Source organism: Hoplias malabaricus, chromosome 7 (genome assembly GCF_029633855.1).
Source record: "Hoplias malabaricus isolate fHopMal1 chromosome 7, fHopMal1.hap1, whole genome shotgun sequence".
NCBI classification, from domain to species: domain Eukaryota; kingdom Metazoa; phylum Chordata; class Actinopteri; order Characiformes; family Erythrinidae; genus Hoplias; species Hoplias malabaricus.
Genome location: NC_089806.1, coordinates 16772506 through 16792792, shown reverse-complemented (window position 1 = coordinate 16792792; position 20287 = coordinate 16772506). Strand labels below are relative to the sequence as shown.

Sequence of the window (20287 nt, the reverse complement as noted above, 5' to 3'; positions counted from 1 at the left end):
GATGATGGAACTGTTTTTCTTGGTGCCATTTTAATGAAACAAAGATGGCTGCCTGAAGAATTTACTCACTCATTTAAAATAAGGGATTGCTCAGTCAATTTATAGCAAAATGGCTTGGTGTTGAATTCATGTTTCACAAAGATTGTGTCAAAGAGCAAATAGTGTTAAAGGACGGCATATCTGCTCAATGACAAGTCCAGCAAATGGTCCAGACAGACAGAAAACTCATGGCGGAAATAGTAAAAATTGTTCCATGACAAGGCTCAATCCTGTAAATTGTCTGTCAGCTGCTTTTGGATAAAGATGGACCAAGTGGTAATTGTGATTTTCTAGATTCCACATTCATGCTGTTTTTATGATCTGGGGAAAAGCCATTAAAGTTGTTGAGGTATGTTCATGAAACAAGGTTGCTTAGCTATAAAAACTGTTAATCATTCTTAATATGAGCACTTAATATGGTTGTTTTAGCTGATGTTTTGGTTAAAATTGTAACTAAATTGCCTACAAGATGGGTATTTTTCCCATGTTCAAATAAAAACTATAGCTTCAGAAGCATGATCACTGAAATATCTTCACTGTAAACATATTTATGTAGCTCCAAAACCATGATTCTAGGATTTTCATTTAACACATAAAAGAATTACTTTGGAATGTTTGTTTTTATTATATACAAGTGAGAAAAATGACAGGGTCTGTAATGTAAATAAATTAAATACAGTATTAACTCAAGGCAATGAAACAAATATATTAATGAAATAAACATGCACAGGAAAGAAAGAAAAAAAATAGTTTGAATCCAGATCCTGAAGTATCTACAGCTTTACCGTTTAGAAGTCACTCTGCCAGTGTTATGTTTTCTATATACTCATTGTTTTAATGTTTAAACATCCCTCAAGTAAAATGAGTTTACTCTGAGTTCACTGAAACAATGACTGCCCCCTAGTGGTTCTGTTTTCTTTCTGTTGGTCATTTTGGTTAATGCTAATCCAAAATCACAAAAAAATGCAATGGCCATGTGTAACTATTTTCTGAGTGAAGCATTTAATGAAAGAGAGACATGAGTTTTGATGCTGTACTTAATTCTCTGTTTCTCAAAAAAAAAGACAGACCACATGAGATTTATTTCTCTGTAGAGAAGGCCCTCTTCATGAGAGGTGGGGGTGTCTTTCCAGGGTCATACACTGATTCTGGTGGTGGGCTGCTGAGGGAGCACCAGTCAGGAATGCGGCCTGTTTGGTTGTAATAGTCTCTAGACACTGATCGACTGCCCAAGATGTCCTGAAGTGCTCCAAATATAGCCCCTGCACACGCAAATACAGAAATTAGTTAAAAATACCTTTGAAACTAAATTCTTCTAGTGTTTAGACTAATGTTAAAGGGGCATGTTCTCTCACCTCCCAGCCAGGCAGTGCAGTTTGGCTTGGATGGTGGACTATGGATGCGGAAGTTCTTGGTAGCTAGAGCATCACAGTATTTGGGCTTCTCGACCAGCAAACGAATTTCAGCCAAAAGGCGATGAAGGAAACCAGGCATCATCGACGTCCCACCGATCACCACCAAGTTTTCAGACAGAACTTTCCTTGTGTCAATGGGGCACTGATCGTGAACAAGTAAATAAAAATATTTCAGATCTGATTACCACACTAAAATGACCAACACTAAATTATACATAAACTACAATGTGGTTTAGGTTGAGCTACAGTGGTGTGTTGATGTATAAGCTTGGAAGTGTGGTGTTGTGGTGGAAATGTAGAACATTCTACCTTCACCAGAGTGTCAAGCACTAGGGTAGCAATAGACTTTTCCTCATTGTCCTGTTCAAATAGCATCTCAGCAATGGAGTCTCTGTAACGTGATGCAAGAGAATTTTGTAAACGAGCACAGAATATACACCTTACGTAGTTTAACATTCAAACACAACAAAAGAATAATTCCGCTTACAAAAGCCAGATACTTTTAAAAATAAAATGTAAAGAATCCGTAAAATCAATAAGTTTAAATGAAAGCATTGCAGATACTAACAAATGTTGGCAATGAAAAAACCCCAAAACAAGTAGCCATAGTCACAGAGGTATTTCTGGCATTCCAAAAACAGGAAAGCCCAAAATACATACCCTTGTCACTGGAAGGTCTGGAGAAGCTTTGAGGCTTCATTTGAATGTCTGTGTTTACATGTGGGCTTTATTATGTGATTGTGATGTACAGAAAATATGGAGGGCAGGACTAATAAATGCAGAAACGAAAAAGCAGCACAGTTTTTTAACAAATAGTTTTGAAGAAAAGTTTTAAAATGAAATACTAAATGATATACCACCAAAGAACTAAGAAGACCAAAAACATTGTTGATTTTAAGAATTACAATTACTTATTTAGTCAATGTAAAATGTTAGAGTAAAAAAAAAAAGAAGTGACTTTTAATTTGGCTGTGTGCAGCTATATGGAGTTTATAAACACACTAACACCACAAAATGTCTCCCCACCACTTCCCTTTATAATATGTCAGGCAAAGACACAGATGAATTTGTCTTATTTCACCAGTCCTCCTCTCTGTGAGATATAACATCTGTAAATGTTGCTGAGTTCTGAGCCGTCCTGCTGAGCTTGTGTATTTATTACATCCAAAGACGGCTATGTCTCTTTACAGTTATACTCAAAGTAGAAATTAGTCAAATATATCGGAGCTGTCAGTAAAGTGTACATAAACATGGTGTTCTGCACATGCACAGTCCAAACCAGTCAGCGGCAAAAAACTGGGAGCGTTCAGGTTCCTCAATGGTGTAAAAGCGCTATGTGAAATGTGGCTGAACTAAGAACAGATAGTGTAGTAGCGCCACCTTGTGAGATATGGCTGAACTAACAGCAGAAGGTGAAATAATGTTCCTTTTCACGCATGTGCGTTTCAACTTCAGGCATCAGTCAGTCAGTCAGTCAGTAAGAGAAAATGCCTCTTTAAGGCGAGCCTGGTAGGCGGTCTGGCAATGAATCATGGCAAGTCTAAAGTAATAGTGAATTAACATTTATGAAATGAAGCAAACTTTTGTTAAATCATGGCAGGCCTACCTAAGTGATCCTTTAATGTGCAGAATTTTCTCCCCATCCAAGGGATAATCCACATCAGGTGGAGGAGCAGGTCGCTTGTGAGAGAAAGACAACTCTGTATTACTTTGAAGGAAGAACAGACAAGATGTATAAATATTGATATCAATATGTAAGTGAACACTGAACATACCTCTGCAGTTCCATCCATGTTGAACTTAGCCTCCTGGATTTTCAGACCCCTCTGCATGTCACTGACAAAACATGTCCTAACTAATTACAGAAAATATGAAAGATCATAATAGCAATTGGATAAATGTTAATGTGTGGCAACTACAACTGTGAAAACTGTGTTTTACTAATCTGTTTAGTGCTGGAGCTGACCTTTGATATCTTCAACAACATCCTCTGGGATTGAGCCTGAAAAATGCAGTATTAATATCAAATCAAGTGCAGGGTAAGCTAATTGTGTGTTTAATTGTGTCATATTTTGTTGACCATTGTGATGAAAATAGTAAAGCCTGATATTTCTTATAGTCTTCAATACAATAATTTGAAGTAGTGGTACCCAACCATGAGATCATTCATTATTTTTAAGGAACCAAGTACATGCTGACTAATGTGGCGCTGAACAAATGAAACAAACCTGCCTTCCATGACATTAACAAGAGACCAACTTGACTTATTTCAGAAGAGAACAAGGGGAAAGTAGGCCAGCAGAAATATTTATAATTCATAGCTGTATAAGGTTCAGATTCCTGCAGTTTGACACAGACCTGCAGCATTCCTTCAGGGCATACTAACCGTGCATTACAGAGGGAAAAAAAAGATGTCCGTTCACATGTTGATTATAATCTTACCTAGCACAGTGGGCAAGCTATGTCCAGTCCCAGAGTCTGTGTCCACCTTACACTGCTCCATTATCAAACTATACAGCTCCCTAAACAGAAATGATGAAGACAATGAAAACAATGATACCTTTATCCCATACATGCTCTGACACCCCTCTGTTAGACATTTATGGCCATTTCTCTTGGAGCCTTTTAGTGTTTCCTTATGTTTGTTTCACAAAATAGTTAACTGAATACTAAACATAGTATTTTAAAATAAAGTGAACAGACCTCAAAGCATTAATACCCCATCCTACATGGGGTCCCAGCAATGAATAACACCACTGTACTGAACCCTTTGAAGGTTGCTCTTTCACAAAGAACACTTTATCTATTCACACAGCTGACACTGTTTACTGATCATGCCATCTTCAAAACTTGTGAACAAATGCTCGAGGTTTCAACTGACTTACTTGTGAATTGTTTTTCCAGCCATTGGCAGAGCCTCCCAGGCAGACAGGACGGGGATTCCTTCATAAACCTAATAACTATTAAGGCAAATATTCTCATATCTTTTTAATTATGTACAAAACCCTGTCTTAAATTATTTGTGAAACGACAAACATAAAACTTTAAAAATTTGATAAATTGCACTTTTTACTGTTATTGCTTTACTATTTGTTACAAAGGAAGAGAATGTCTTTTCAAAAAATGTTATTTGAAACTACAGAACATCTGCCCTGCTGTACTGAACCTGTTTCACCGCAGTATTTGTTTCAGTACAGTTACACCATGCAGGCACCCCTTCCCCTTCTTAATCCATCAATTCAAATACTTTATAATGCATCAACAACAATATCTGCAGTTTGCTGTCTCAGGCATTTAACTGCCCACAGACAGCTTATAATTACCTTAAAACTCTAATGTGAATTGAGTGGGGTTTTACCCTGGATTTTAGAAGAAAGGTTGAATGAGATGGTGTAAACTGTTTTGGAAATATAGAGTCAGTTTCAGTCCCAGATTAAGCTTAAATATGGAGTAAAACAAATTTAAAATAATGACAGTTCAATTTATCCTAAGACTAAATCCTTGTAGCTTAATGAAATCAATGTGTAAAAATAAATAGATAAAAAAAGTGGTCAAAAATAGAAATGCATTCATGTATTTGTGCCTGCAATGCATTACAAAGGGATACAGGTAACACCAAGGTTTCGGTGTATCCACAGTCCATCACAAGGGCTGAGTTGATACCCAAAGTCATGACGGACATTAGATGACTGGGAGCAAAGAGGACTGATGGAACCTGATGGAAAAAAATATTAAAAGCAAAAGACAATAATCGATAATGTGAACTGTGGGTAGCAGAATTGGAAAGAAACTTTCACAGCTGAAACTATTTCATTATAAAATTATTTACCTCAAAATGCTTAAAGAAGACTTTGGACAGTGTTTCTCTGAAGTGTGAAGGGCAGAGGATGGATTCGATGATAACCACTCTCCGGTCACGTGGATTGACAAGCAAATGCCTGTGAACAAAGTATAACCCTGTGTACTTTTTCAGCACAATATAGTCAAATTATCATGACCAAAATACAAAAGCAAAAAACATATTACATAAAACTGGACAAGTATCTCTTACCTGAAGTACAACATGTGAATGAAATCCTTCAGGTTAGTGTACAATTCCTCTGTGTTTACGTTGTACTGCACCACTTTGACGGGCTGAAATATTGCAAGTCACATTTAGCTAATGAATCCATACTGAATGGTTCAACTTTTACTCTATCAATGGCTTCACAGGAACTCACCTGCTGTAATCCAGGGCGCTGGATCTCACTAGGGATGATAAATCTGGGCCCAGTCTCACCAGCAAAGCCACATCTGTAGATTACAGACATTGGTTATCTGTATTAAAATTATAGCTATAAAGAAACCAGTGAATTATAAAAGGTAGCAATAGTAATACTGATGAAAACAGTAGAGCAGAAACGGGTCTCCAAATGTGACATGACTAACCCAAGGTCACTAAGCCCATAAAACAAGTGTCAAACAGAGGGTATAAAACCCCCAAGCATTAGGCTGTGAAGGAGTATTCTGTGATGAATTGGAGTGATTGTGAGGAAGAATTAACATCATTAACATTGCCATCATCAACATCATCACCCAACACTAGTATGTGAACTCAATAAAAAATCTTCTGGTAGAATGCAATCAAATTCCCATGGCAAAGTTTCTACTCTTAGCATAAAACATATGACTGGCTGTTAGTAACTATTTCCGTGATAAATATATTTCAGCAGGCAACAATTCTTTAAACTGATGCAGTGAATATCTTCTCATTTTTTAAACAACCATGGCAGAATATGTATATTGTGGTCAAGGAGAAGATGTTTGGTCACATAAGTGGCCTGTATGAAGCAAAGAAAACACTGGAAACTGCTTCAACAACTAGAATTGTGATTTAAGGAAAGTGGTCAATCACCAATTTTGCTAAAGAAATGTGGTCAGAGAAAAAGTCTTGAATGACTGTGATATGAGATTAAGTCAATGTTTGTTGAAATTAAATTGTTAATTAAAAAAACTATAAACTATAATATTATCCAAGAAATATTAACTATGGTTCTAACTATATCATATTTTTTATCAGAGTATGCATACAATTATCATCCACAGTGTTAGAGGAAAAATAAGTTAACGCTTTAAGACACTGTTTCTTGGTCAATCAAAACAGTTAGATAAACCTAAATAATACATCCAGAGTCTTGAGGTTTTTCAGAAACATTACCTTGTCACATTAAATATTGCAACTGTATTCGTACTGTGGAAAGCTATATTCGGAAATTTAAAAATGTACTGCACAATGGTCCTAATATAAAATCAAAATGGGTGTCATCGGTCAGTATGACCAGTTAACTCATTCACTGCTAAGCTTTCAACGGACATGATCAAATATCAGGACAGAATAGCATTGACACTATATTTACAGGCACCAACTTAACTGACACCAATCAGAAGAGAACAATGTATCAAAACAGTATGCTAGTTAAGAGTTAGAGCTAACTAATAACGTTACTGTTTCTTTCTGACATTTCCATTACTGGTCAGTTATGCTAGCACTGTTAGCTGCCTATTAATGCTTTATCTTCCATCACATATTTACGGCATATAACCATCAAAGCTAAACACAACAGTAACATGCATCATGTACAGGAACATAGTAAAATGAGGGTGTAACCGTGTGGTAACTTTAAATAAACACACATAAACCCGCTGTTCACTGCTGGGTGTTGTTAGCTGTTTAGCTCTTTGACTCAAACGGACTCACTTGGTGTAGGCTGCTCCTAAATCTATCACTACCGCGGTCTTCTCTCCTCCGCTCCCCAGCACCTCGAATAGTGGCATTTTTAAAAGATCAATTTACACAAAATAGTGATTAAAACCAGCTTCGCGGTCAGAGAAATCCACTGAACCTCTAAGGCCAGACAGAGATATCCACACAGCGACGATGTGTCGTTTGCCCCGGAGTCGACTCTGCTTGTTCTTTTTGGAACGCGCGCAGGAGAGAGAGAGAGAGAGAGAGAGAGAGAGAGAGAGAGAGAGAGAGAGAGAGAGAGAGAGAGAGAGAGAGAGAGAGAATAGAGTGTTCGCTAAGGTTTTATTTCATCCGCCGTAATAACACATCTAAACAAATCTAATGCCCACAGTATTTTCATTTGTATTAGGGTAATTACTGCTGCCGTTTGGGAACCGATAAAGTTGATTCCTCTGAGTGAACCAAACTGAACCGTTCTGATTCACGGTGAAGAATCGAATCTTCATCACTGATTCGCAGGGTGGTATATGTATGCCCCCACCCCACACGGGACATGGTGTGTATTGCAACGTTTTCCCGTTACCACCACGGGCGGCGCTGATATTTGTATTTCAGTATCGCTATGCTGTATAATTCTTTTTCAAGTTCACCTTAGTTAGCATTCCTCTAGTACTGTCTCAAATTAAATTAATTATACTGTATATCAGAACAATTAAATTAGGGAGTGGGTGTGTGAAATCAGAGCAGAAATATATAGAAAAAGAATGAAATCCAATAATAAATAAAATGAATCAAGAAGGAACAGAGATAAGAAAAAGGATTGAAGTCCAAAAAGTTTAGAGAGGTGAAAAAGATGTTGAGATGAGGAAGTGAAGATAGATTAAAGTAGGAGTAAAAGGGAGAGAGAAGTCAAGGAATGGAGATACAGGGTACAGGAGAGAGGGAAGCCACTGAAATGGGCAAAGCTAGAGAGTGAGAGTGTAAACAGAAGTGCATACATTGTTTTTAAAGCTATTCAACTGATTTTATCTGTCCATGAGGAGGCTAATATGTGTTTCATGGAAGTAAGTAAGAGAGAGCTTGTCTCCATCACTTTAATATAACAAAGCATTATTGAGCGTTGCTTTTTACTCTCCTTGACTGTTTTACTGGATGAAGAAAGAGAGTAGCAACTGAAACCCCAGCAACGAGACAGATGGATACAGCAATGAGACAGCTGACAGACTGAGGCAGGGAGGAAATAAAAAGTAGAATAGAAGAATAATAAATGAGGATATGATAAAGTGACAGAAACACAGTAGCCAAGAGGACGAATGATGCTCAACTGCATATATTTTTTTATTCTGTGACTCTTTTGAACCAACCTTTATATTGACATTTGATGTTAAAGGGAACATCTGTATGATTGTGGGGAAACACTGTTCTCCCTCATTTGTTTACATTCAGAAGCTCTTTTTTTTAATGTGGAACAGTATGTATGAGTGGAAAAACGACTTGTGTGTAGATTAACTTGTCTGTAAGTTTTTATTCAGTGTTGAAATTACAACAGAATCTCATTTGTAACTCAAGCTACGTGTTTTGTAGCACTTTTAGTCTGTATTTTCTATGCAGTTAGCGTTCTCCCAAATTTGGTGTAAATACTCTGTAAATAAATAAATAAATAACACATATGGAACAGGAATAGAGCAAACAGGCTGTTGATCTAGCAAATGACAAGACAACATCCCTATTATAATATCGTAAAAAAATCGTCTTTAACTGTGTTTGTTTATATACACATTATGGGTGGCACCCTGGGTGGGGTAGCACCGCCCACAGTTATCTAAACTGGCATGATTTCGATATCAACTGACGTAGGAAAATACATTCCCCTTTCATTTGTGTTTGTAACTGCAGATGTTTCCCGGAGTCTCGGGGTTTGGAGAAGACAGTTCGTCGGTTGGCGCTGAGGGTCGGCGCGGAGGCGGCGGGAGTTGGAGCTGATTGGAGACCAGTGTTTTTGCCGTTGCAGCGTTGAAACGTGGGAAGAAACCGATCTAAAACGTCTGTCCAGGCTGTAGCAGGCGTGTGACAGGGATGTTTATGTGCCTCATTGATGAGTATCGTTTATTCTTTCTGGTGCCAAAGGTTGTAACGGTGGTCTGCGTATGGGGTCAGTTCTGAAGACATTGATATCTCTAGAAAAAATAATGTATTACAACAGCTCAAACCAGCTGATATTAGACTGTGTTATTTATTTAAAAATTAAATATTTATAAATACTTTAATTAAATATATATTTGAATGATCTTAATTAATCAGAGAGAGATGAGTGGCCCCAGTGTGAGTGAATGGTAAAGGGGTGAAACTTATTTAGTCTGCGCTGTTAGGAATAGCAGACGGGATTTGACAGCGTTGTGGGGAGGGTGTGGAGCGCTACAGAAATGAGGTCGGCTGGATCGTCTCGGCACGGCACGGCAGGTAAGGGTGATTTATTTTGCATATCATCTCAAAATGCTTAAAAACCGGTGCGTATAAAACCTCGGCGTAAACACTGGGTATTGGCGAATATCTGGCGCTCAGATGAACACAGAAGGATTTGCCATTTTCAGAGGCACTTGGCGATGATTTTCAGCTGTGGCTGTGAGTCTGTTTGCATACTGCGCAATGCCGAATATCCAGAGAACCACATTAATACGCCTTGCATAGCTCAGTGATTATACAGCGCCAGTCTCAATCGTCAACGAGGTGCCTCAGTCAGCAGTGACAAGGCATTAAAATACGAGGCAGTCGTGAGTTCTCCACAAACAGGAGACCGAGATGTTTTTATGAATTTAGCAAATATCTGTTTTATTAAAGTCATTTGTATAATGTAGTTCAGAGAAAACAAATCCTCGGGTTTCTAGGGCTCTTTGTCTCAGTGAATTCAGCATTGTGCTATTTTTAGGGCATGTGATTGTGAAGGTGCAGCAGTGTGCTGTGTCAGATTTTGAGGGAGAGAGAGAGAGAGAGAGAGTAGCTAGAAAGATGGTGTTAAAAAGATGAGGAAAGAGTATCTACAAAGTGAAAGAAGGAATGGTGAAAATGACAGCAAAAGAAAGAAAGAATTTCCAGGATAGAGAAGTAAAGAAGGTAGAGAGAGAGAGAGAGAGAGAGAGAGAGAGAGAGAGAGAGAGAGAGAGAGACTGAATGATGTATGAAGAGGGTTTTTTGGCATCTTGCTCCGTTATGAAACTCTGTTTTGAATAAATTACAGTCTGTCTAATTCACAAAATATACTTTTTCCCCCCCAGGTTGTTTTCACTCTGCTTGGATGTAAACAACTTCAGTCCCATCAAATCTTCTTGTTGGATGATTAGTTAAACTATGTTGCAGTGTGAAACATTCAGCTTTCTCTTGTTGGCTGGGGCTTGCCTCTCTGCTTGGGCTGCTCCATTAGGGAGTACCTCCTCACTGCAGTCAAGGGACTGTGAAACATCTGAACATCTAGGAGGAGAACAGCATGAAGAGAAGTGTAAAATCTCCTCCACACAACTGCCAGCATTGAATTCTCATGTACAAGAGTGGCAAAAACGAGGAGGAGACAGAAATGTAGGGGAGGTGGCAGTGACAGATGGAGCAAAAATCCTCAGCAGACAGGCCAGCTTGCCTCAGAAAGGAGGCAAACCTTTTGAAGGATACCAGAGAGGTTCCACTGAATCTACTGAGAACAGTACTTATTTATCCAGAGCACGCACTGAATCACTTACTGTGGGATTTACTTTAGAACCTGGAAATGCAAAGGAGCCACAGAAGAACACAGAAGGAAGAAAGAAAGTATGGCCCTCTACGATCCCATCTGGGCTGCGCACTGATAGACCTGCAGAGACACAAGTTGTACCAGGGCACGCTGACTACGTCAGGTCAGGGAGCTTTCTTTACACCAATTTAGAGGAAGATAAGAAGCGTGTAAAGTCTCTGCCAAGAGATCTTCCGCAAGAACGAGAGGGAGGACGGGAAGCAGACACAATCAAGAAGAACAAATCTACACAGCTCAGTCCAACCGGACCCCCATATATGGTCGCATCCACTGCTGCCTGGACCATCCTCAGCCCAGCTCCTACATCTTTAACCACTGTCACCGGTTCTGATGAAGAAGCAGGAGGATCTAGGATAGGGGGGGAGGAAAGCCTCTTTGCAGCAACAGAGCCCCAAGATAAAGCACTTGCCCCTGGACTTCTGCAGCTTGACCTGACCTTCAGCTCCAGACTGCCAGAGCTTGGGGGCACCTGGACAGAGCCACTTCATCTGCAAGGAGGTGAGAGCTTCATCACCGTCATCATCATCTTCTTTTCCGCTTCTCCATTTCAGGGTCGCGGTGGTGAGAGCTTCATGCAATTACATTTCTTTATATTTATGTATATAATTGCTATTGCTATAGTTGTAGGTCTTCCATAATTTTATTTATTGAGGAGTTATTTGTATGAATATATATTTATATAAATGTGTGTATATTGTAACTATATATGATACAAATAATGTACAAACTGACAGATAAGGGCAAACAACCTATTGGAGTAGTCTTGGTTCATGAGGTTATAAAGAAATGTATAAGGTTTTATTATGAAAGGAGAGGAAATGAAAGCGGTGCAGCGAGTGACAAACATAGACTTTGATTATGTGCTGAAGGCAGACGATTTTACTTGCACCACTTTGAACCACAGTGGGGGATTGAGGGAACCTAATTACTTTCTATTTTTGAGGCTGCACTTGAAATAAGTGAGAGTGACTGCACAAAAATTGGAGCAAGTCCAAAGCATGCTGTGGTTAGATCTAAAAGCTTGTAGATTTTAAAAGGCTTGGCAGGTGATTACTCTGTATTGTGACAAAGACTTGGTGGGGAGTGCTCTGCTTAATTTGAAAACTTGGCAATCCTTGTAAAAAGGTCCTAGTGGAGGTGCTGTGCAGAAAATAAAGTGCAGATATTTTACATTCAGATTCTGTACATTCTGTGCTATAGGCTGCAAAGTGTAATATGTCCTTTCCTTCAGAACACATTCTGCCTCAGTGTCATACCACTGATAACACGTCATGTAATATAGATGACTTGACATTATTGCTGCAGTAATTCCAAGCTGCCACTAACCTATTTGTATCAAACAATTTTCAGTACTCACGAGCATTAGAGATATTCAATCTGTTCCAGCTTATCATACCTCAGGATCAAATATTGCAACATGTATGGTGATTAAAAAAGCTTACAATATCCTTAAAAACAAAAATACTGTGATATCAAAAAATCATATCCAGATAGTTCTGCTGTCCAGTCCTGGGGAGCTTCACACACCTTTAGCTGACACTTGGCATTGGGCATGTGCTCCAGGGTTTCTTGTTTCTTTTTGGCAGTGCAAGCTCTCTTTGTACATTTGTATCAGCTGTTGGTGCACCAAATTAACTGAATTTTCTACTAAATAGGGATGTCTGGGTACTTTTAGTACATACAATGAACATTTTTTATCTTTACATTTTGTTAGTGCTGTTTTAAATAAAATAGCTCACATTTACACCCATTTTAGCACAATACACATATACACAGTTAAGTCACTAGTTGTAAATGTAAATGCAGCTCTATGTGGCTTAGTCATACTACTTTGTGCTGCTTTACTGCTTGGCAATGACAAATTAAACAAATTATTTAAGAATATCACATTTTCATTTGTATTACCTTTGTTTAAACAGTGGAAGAAGCAAGTGTCTTGCCCTTGTCTCAGGAGGTAGGCACAGAGGCAACCATGTCTTCTGAAGACCTGCCTCTGATCTTTGAGCCGATCGATGATGTGACACCCCCCAGCGGCTCAGCACTGGCATCCGAGCTGTCGGTCGCCATGGCACCAGCAACAGGGATGCTTGGGGACGCAGAGCTGGAGCAAACGGTGTCCGTGGATACGGAGCATGTTCCTCCTGATGCCACTCTCCAGGGGCCATCTGATTGGCCCTTGCTGTGGCCGATGTCTGGTTCTGAGAATTCAGATGCAGTCTCATCATCCCACATGCCAGTCAACAGACCCTTCACTGAAGCAGATCTGGAGCCCAGTGAGAGGAGGACAGAGGGGCAACAGAGTGAGGGTGCTTTTGTGTCTAATTTGTGTTTTGTAGGAACACAGTTAATGCAGTGTGTAATATTTATATAGTTCCATTACGTTTTTGCAAACGGATTCATACTGAGTCAAATTTGTATTAAACAGTTCAATACAAAATTTTGTGCACGTTTGGCCAAATGGCATTTTGGCATATTTTTAATTGCGAATAAAAAACCCAGCCTCTGTAATTAATTAAAATTAAGACACAATATTTTGTCAACTCCTAATGTGCAGCTTCCCTCTTGTGTTAATTAAAATATTTAAATAACAAAAAAATGCTCAGAAGCTTTTGAGAAGGTCTCAGGCCTTGTTTAGCAAATCAGATTTGAGGTATGTCACCAAGATTAATTAGGAGCTGCCAGCTGACTCCCGTTTCCAAGACTTATACGGTCTCTAATACATATTATAACTGTGTATTATAAACGTAGTCATTGTGTTTTATGTTTATTTAGATTACAGAAGCTGTTTATGATTCACTAAATGGAGGTAGGATTTTCCTAGAAAGAGTCAAGTCAAAAGTCTGGGTGTGAAAATCTTTTCAGGCTTTAAAATGGCTGCTTAAAGAGTCTTTAGCTAAATTATGAAACTTAATCAGATCACTTCCTCGACTGATAAAATAAATTTGGGTTAGAGGAAGTAGTGAATAGTGAAAACTTTTCAGCACATTTATAGTTTAATCAGTCTTTCATCCAATCAGGCATGTATGTGTCATATCCAAATGAGCTCAGAGCAAGTTGGCAGGACAAGGTGGCAGACTTCATGTTTTATAATCATCTAAACCGTCTGTAAATCTCATTCTGCAGTGCTTGTGCTAACTTGAAAGATTTCTATGCTGCTGGGAAAGGGTGATGTCCAAATGAAATATTAAGCTTTTACATTAGCTAAAATGTAAAAAGGTGTTTAAAAATATGACTTATTCTTCCAGATACAGATGTGGTCCCTCTTTCTTTATCACCTTCTTCTGTGTCAGCCACCACTCAGCTGTTTACAGACATCCAGCCAACACTCTCAGCAGCGTTGAAAACAAAGTCAGGAACAGAGGAACTGGAATCAGAAGGTTTGTTCTTACTAGGACTGCTGCCCCTGATTAGATTACTGATCAAATAGTCCAGAGGTGGTTTTTGATACTGGAGAACTAGTGTCCAGCATATTTTGAAGATTTCCCTGGAATTACAACTGTGTGGACACTAGCCCTCCATGACTATTCTTGAACAACCCTGGAGTAAAAATAAATCATGCATAGCCTTTAAAGCATCCTGACCATTTTATTGGAAAATGATAAGTAGGAAGCGCGTGACTTTGTTTGAGACTTTGTGTAAAAATATACAAATGTACTGTATGAAATCCAATACGGTTGCTGTCAGAATATCTATTTGGGCTCTCCTCATTAGTGTCTGGTTCTCATTTCCCTGTCTGGTCCTGTATTTCTTGTTTTTCCTTGGAATAAAGGACATGAGGAAAACAAGACCAAACAAGGATACCATACCTGCAAATGGAGGTGGGGCTAATTATCACATGGCAAATACTTTCTACGTTTTACAGTTGTTCTTTTATCTCCCTTTTTGCCTAATTGAAATTTATTTATAAATAAATGAACAAAAATGTAAAGAGACACAATATGTTTCTAAATTTGCCCATGATGTAAAACAGAAGTTTCATTCGCCGTAGGTGCATACAATCTGTAACCTAGCCAAGCAGTCTGTGAAACACAGAGCTCACAAATTTGAGGTTGGTACTCTAAATAGAATGCCACCATTGCAACTAGTCACTTGTCTTGCCCTTAGATATTCCTTGATCAACTCTGAGTGATATTATTGAAACCTGGAAGCATTCAGGAACCACATCAACTCAGGCTGCGATGTGGCAGACAATGTACAGTTCAAATTTCTGAATGCTGAGGTGCGTAAACATTCCCAGCCTGATCTGGCATCAACATCAGTACAAAAAATCAGCATGGGATTCCATGGCAAGCGTAAGGATGGAGTGTTGTATAGCACACCAGCACTGGATTCTGGAGCAGTGGAAAGTGTTCTGCGGTGTGATGAATCACACTTATCTGGCAGTCTGGGTTTGGCGAATGCCAGGAAAGCATTACTTTCCTAACTGCATTGTGCCAACTGCAATGTTTGTAGGATGAGGGATAATGCTATGGGTATTTTTCAGGGACTGACCTAGGCCCCTCAGTTCCAGTGAAGGGAAATGCTTTAGCATCCCAAGACATTTTCGACATTTATGCTTCCAACTTTTGGGGAAGGCCCTTTTCTGTTGTAGCATGACTGTGCCCCAGTGCACAAAGCAAGGTCCACAAAGGCATGGTTCTGTGAATTTGGTGTGGAAAAACTTGACTAGCCCATGCAGAGCCCTGACCTCAACCCTACCTAACACATTTGGAATGAAATAGAATGGCGATTGTGACCAGGCCCCCTCGTCCAACATTAGTGTCTGACCTCACAAATGCTGTTCTGGATGAATAGGCAAAAATTCACACAAATACTCTCCAAAATCTGGTAGAATTTTTTCCAAGAGTGGAAGCTCTTATAGCTGCCAAGTGGGAACCACCTCCATATTATTACATATGGATTAAGAATTCTCCTCTCTGCATGTTTCAGTCCTGCTTTTATGTTTAAGCACTCTGAAGAGGTAGAGTTTTAGAGATCATTGGCATAAAAATCTGTAAAAATCTGTCATGCTCTGGATTCATCTTGTTTAGAGATGAGATAAATTGTTATCAGTTGGGTGTAGTTTACGTTTTCAACTGAGTAACTGTGACAGTCTTATGTCTTACAAAAACAAGGTGTTTCTAATTTGTGTTTCAGAGGATGGAGATGATGAAGATGTAGAAGAATCTGAGGAAGAGGATAGCGAAGAGGACCTGAATGAGACCACTATCCATACTACTACGCGACCTACCTATAGGCTCATCCCCCCTCCACCAGTCTGGGGGCAACATAACCAAGGCCTCGGTGAGTTAGTGGACAGAGAAAACTGAATTAAGGGGACTAGAATTTTAAGTGTGGTAGGACAGAACTATGGCAAATGACTGAAATATGAACTTGAATTTGCCATACTACTCTAAATGAGCAGCACTACTGTGTCTGATCCACTCATACCTGCTCTGTGGTGGTCCAATGGGAAGTCCTAACCATTGAAGAGCAGGGTAAAAATGGGCTAAGAAAGTATGCACAGAAACTGGTGGACCACAGTCTGTAACTGTAGACCTACAAAGTGTTCCTCTACGATCAGTGGAGCTGAGAGAATGAACAATGAGTAGATACAAGGTAGGTGTTCCTAATCCAGTGATTGTTCATTGTATAGTAATGTAATTTTTGTAATGCACATTATTGGATTGCTAGTAATCATGTTAAAAGAGATATAAAAAAGAGTGATTATTTAGTAAGTGTATGATTAGGCTGTGTTAACTGGATCTTTTAAAGCATCTTAAAAGGGAAACATTGGGTTTTATAAAAGTCAGAAAATAATAAATACTTGTTAATAATTCATGTTGTTTGTCTTTTGCTTTTTTTCAGTACGTAGCTGGGTTGAACTTATTCGAGAAAAGGTAAGTGGCTTCTCAGAATCTTGTGGAAAACACCTATGGACAAAGCTTTAAATACAATGCTGTTCTCTCTCTTAAGGCTGGCTATGTCTCTGGGATGCTAGTCCCTGTTGGTATCGGTATCGCAGGGGCATTGCTCATTGTTGGAGTCCTTTATAGTGTCAGACTGATTCATCGCAAGAGGAAGAACAGCTTCAAGCACCAAAGGAGGAAGGTAAGAAAGAAGGAAACAAAATGCATAATGTAAACACACACATATATATATATATATATATATCCAAATGTATTCTGACACAATTTCAAAGTAATTAATTCAGCTATTGGAATGTAGATATTTTGACAAAACTCTCCAGAGACATTTATTCACAGTGTATACTCTGGAGCAGCTGCACATGAGCTTAAAGCCTCCACGCCTAATGGCAAGTGTCAACTAAAAACATAAACCCCCACACCAACATTAGGCTCTGAAGCAATGGTATTGCCTTCTCAGTGGTGGAGGACCATCCAGTACATCTGGGAATGATTTGTAGTGGTGTTTGTAATCCAAAACTAATCATTAAAAACATCTGTACCTGCATATAATCAAAATGCTTTACACACTAACGTTCCAACATCTACTGTAAAGCCTTTCTAAGGCTGTAGAAGCTGGTACTTCCACAAAAAGGAGAAGACCAAGTCCTTATTCATACCGTAGATTTTAGAAAACTTTACATTTAAAGGTGTCTGTGAACTCATTATTCTGGATGAAGAGTCATTTATAAAAAACAAAACAAAACAAAACAGAACTAGGATTGATCCCTCTCCGGAAAATGACCCAAAGTCTTCTCCTCTGTGAAGCTTTCTTGGGTGTTTGATTTTTTTGTGCTTGGCCTGTGCCTCTAATGATGTGTTTTATTCACTGTAGCAGCCCAAAGAAGTGAGAAGTGGACCAGACCAAGCAATGCTATTGGCTGACAGCTCAGAGGATGAACTTTAAACCACTTAACACCAGCCATGTGTGTCCCATGTTACACCTAAATTGAAATACAAATTATCTGGACGTCAGCTCTATGCAAGACCATTATTTGCACAAACTGATAAATGCTGGGTTATGAGCATGGTACGGTCACAGGGGGAGGGTAACACTGAATAACTGTCATTGTACTTTAGGAACGTAGGAGCTGATCTGGAGCAGCAGAGACAGAACTGACTGTAGTATAAATGTTATTTTGAGAATTTGGAAAAACAGGTTTCCAGGAGGGCTTCAGCAGGGCTGGTATATTTTATTATTAAAGAGCAATACATTTCAGCTATTAATTAAAAAAAGGTCGTAGGTTGTTCAATAATATTTAAGTGCTACTAGTTTAATGCTTAATGTGTAATTTGTTTCATTTTCAGGATTTAGCCATAGGTCCTCAACGCCTGGACATACAGTGCGCTTTTAGGGAGAAGACACTAATTTCACACCTCACAGTGCACTGGTTGTGGAGGATGGAATGATTTGAGATTAAGCCATTAGGCAAAAGACTAATCCTATGACAATATGATTGAACAAGATATTTCACAAACAAAGATCACATGTATTTTTAGCAGTAAATGGAATGGCACTTCCGGGGCTGTGTTCTAGGACATTGTGCCTGACAAACGTGAGACTGAAATACAAATTCAGTTCCTTTATACCTCATTTTGTTCTTTATAGCAGTATTTATTCTTAGAGCAACAAATGGAGCAAACTGTTTTCAAGGAGGGAGGAGTGAAGTGGGAGCACTGGCATGTCAGGTGTGACTGTGTGTGACGACAGCAGATTGTTTACATGGCTCATGCTTCTAGGAGGAGGGCCCATTAACAGAATTTGGCTTAGGGCTCCCTGAGGGGTCAGGACATAAATGATAGCTCAGTTGGCTGAGTAACGCTAGCACCCAAACTCTACTTTGACCTTTAAAATATGTAATTATTTTTTCCATACACATGCATTCATAACAATTAATTCATTATATTACAAGTAAAACATTCATCTTAAATCCCTGAACCAGCCATTTTGTTTGATATTGTATGGTGTTACAAATTACATAAGTGGTAATGGGGTGTGGTAACCCAAGTTCTGTGTAAAAAGAAATGACCTGTTTACCTGCAAAATGTAGGACAGAAAGAGAGAAATAATCCTACAAAACTACACAGAGGCAACTGATGCATTCCAAGGCTTAGGTAGAAAAGACCCAGCATTTTTTAGTGCAGGTAGTTCTCAAACAGACAGGTTTGACCATATCAAACTCATCCTAGTGCAAAAACAACATATTTGAAATAAGTATAAAATACTATGTAAATTTTGTGTCCCACTGACTATTTAGCTGTGTATAAAGACATATGTATATATATCATTCTTAATAAACTTAATGTATGAACACTAAGAAGGCTGGTTGATATGGGTTAATAGATTTGAATCAAGAATGGATACACCAATAAATAAGGTATATTCCTGGATCTCTGTATTTCGTTTTATTTATTTTTGTAAATATGACAGACTTGGTGTAAAAAATACTACTGTGTTTAAAAGGGATATAATGTTTTAAGTTTTGTGTATGTCTCTTGCAAAGCACCTTTAAATATTGTACTCATAATACAGCAGCTTCTTGAGTGGTTAACTTTTTGTCTGAGTTTGTGCTGATGTAAGTTTTGAATTGTCATGAAAAATCAATTGTCTGTGTATACGATGTATGTATATATATTTGAAGATAATACTGTGCACTAATTGAAAACCTCAACCCTTATTCCTGTGGTCTGTGTGGGAGTCAACTGCTGTTATCATCTACAGTACTGTAAAAATGTCAGACCAATTTCATTTATTTCAGAGGCACAAAAAGCCTCAGCAAGTAAATTGATGTTCTTTTACAGTGTTTAGTATCCATCGCTTACGTTTATTATAACCTGTTATAATCAGCCCTTCGAGTACTTTCTTTGAACAATTTTTGTAAGTCTACATCTTGAAAGAATCCGAATTATTCTTTGACTTCCTCTTTTCTTATGAAAGTGGAGAGTCTACATCTACTCTGTAAAACCTGTAATTAATGGCCACTACGACTGGATATTACACAAACATAAAATGGTGTGACCTTTGTACAATACTGTTTCATTTCCATTTTAAGACCCACTGTATATAACACATGGATATTTTATGTTGTATTATTATTGTTCACACCGGTTAAACTAAATGTCATATTCTAATGAATTTTGTGACAATCTGATTCTGGCCCTATGTGGTTATAAACCCAGTGCCTGTGCATATATAGATCATCAGCTAAATTTTGGTTGTTCTATTAAAGAACCAAAGAATTAACCATTTTGTTTCTGACTTGAAATGACTTGTCCTGTAGATTTGTCTCTTAATCCGACGTATAATTAATATTATCAAGATTTCTGTAAACAGAAATTATCTATGTACAAAAATGGGTAAATGCCTGAACCAAAATGTGACCAC

The 20287-nt window shown here is 38.5% G+C and overlaps 2 protein-coding genes across 4 annotated transcripts; one reads left to right on the top strand and one right to left on the bottom strand.

The window, feature by feature from the left end:
* Positions 1 to 658: 658 nt before the first annotated feature.
* On the bottom strand, positions 659 to 7397 carry actr10 (actin related protein 10). Its single transcript, XM_066677009.1, has 13 exons — positions 7192 to 7397; positions 5675 to 5747; positions 5506 to 5588; positions 5284 to 5392; positions 5062 to 5169; positions 4340 to 4407; positions 3897 to 3976; positions 3421 to 3456; positions 3230 to 3309; positions 3061 to 3134; positions 1764 to 1845; positions 1395 to 1596; positions 659 to 1301 (listed from the first exon to the last, which is right to left on the bottom strand). Exons 1-13 carry the CDS (start codon positions 7266 to 7268, stop codon positions 1120 to 1122), a joined length of 1254 nt encoding a protein of 417 aa, XP_066533106.1. The 5' UTR covers positions 7269 to 7397; the 3' UTR covers positions 659 to 1119.
* A 245-nt stretch (positions 7398 to 7642) lies between these two features.
* Positions 7643 to 20208, top strand: LOC136701772 (armadillo-like helical domain-containing protein 4). Of its 3 annotated transcripts, none has more exons than XM_066676476.1 (9): positions 7643 to 7735; positions 9076 to 9639; positions 10452 to 11455; positions 12877 to 13257; positions 14203 to 14334; positions 16094 to 16240; positions 16805 to 16836; positions 16913 to 17047; positions 17738 to 20208. In XM_066676476.1, exons 3-9 carry the CDS (start codon positions 10525 to 10527, stop codon positions 17807 to 17809), a joined length of 1830 nt encoding a protein of 609 aa, XP_066532573.1. In that variant the 5' UTR covers positions 7643 to 7735; positions 9076 to 9639; positions 10452 to 10524; the 3' UTR covers positions 17810 to 20208. The 3 variants fall into 3 exon arrangements, with proteins under 3 accessions (XP_066532573.1, XP_066532571.1, XP_066532572.1); XM_066676474.1 differs by lacking the exon at positions 7643 to 7735 and adding an exon at positions 8521 to 8695; XM_066676475.1 differs by lacking the exon at positions 7643 to 7735 and having other exon boundaries at positions 9008 to 9639.
* The last annotated feature ends 79 nt before the right edge of the window (positions 20209 to 20287 follow it).

Excerpts from the sequence above, each read along its gene's own strand:
- LOC136701772 (XM_066676476.1), top strand. The coding sequence starts at position 10,525 with ATGTTGCAGTGTGAAACATTCAGCTTTCTCTTGTTGGCTGGGGCTTGC. Across the intron at positions 16,241-16,804 it reads GCAACATAACCAAGGCCTCG|TACGTAGCTGGGTTGAACTT; the intron begins GTGAGTTAGTGG and ends GCTTTTTTTCAG. Across the intron at positions 17,048-17,737 it reads TCAAGCACCAAAGGAGGAAG|CAGCCCAAAGAAGTGAGAAG; the intron begins GTAAGAAAGAAG and ends TATTCACTGTAG.
- actr10 (XM_066677009.1), bottom strand. The coding sequence starts at position 7,268 with ATGCCACTATTCGAGGTGCTGGGGAGCGGAGGAGAGAAGACCGCGGTA. Across the intron at positions 5,748-7,191 it reads TTAGGAGCAGCCTACACCAA|ATGTGGCTTTGCTGGTGAGA; the intron begins GTGAGTCCGTTT and ends TGTAATCTACAG. Across the intron at positions 3,977-4,339 it reads GCTGGAAAAACAATTCACAA|GGAGCTGTATAGTTTGATAA; the intron begins GTAAGTCAGTTG and ends ATTTCTGTTTAG.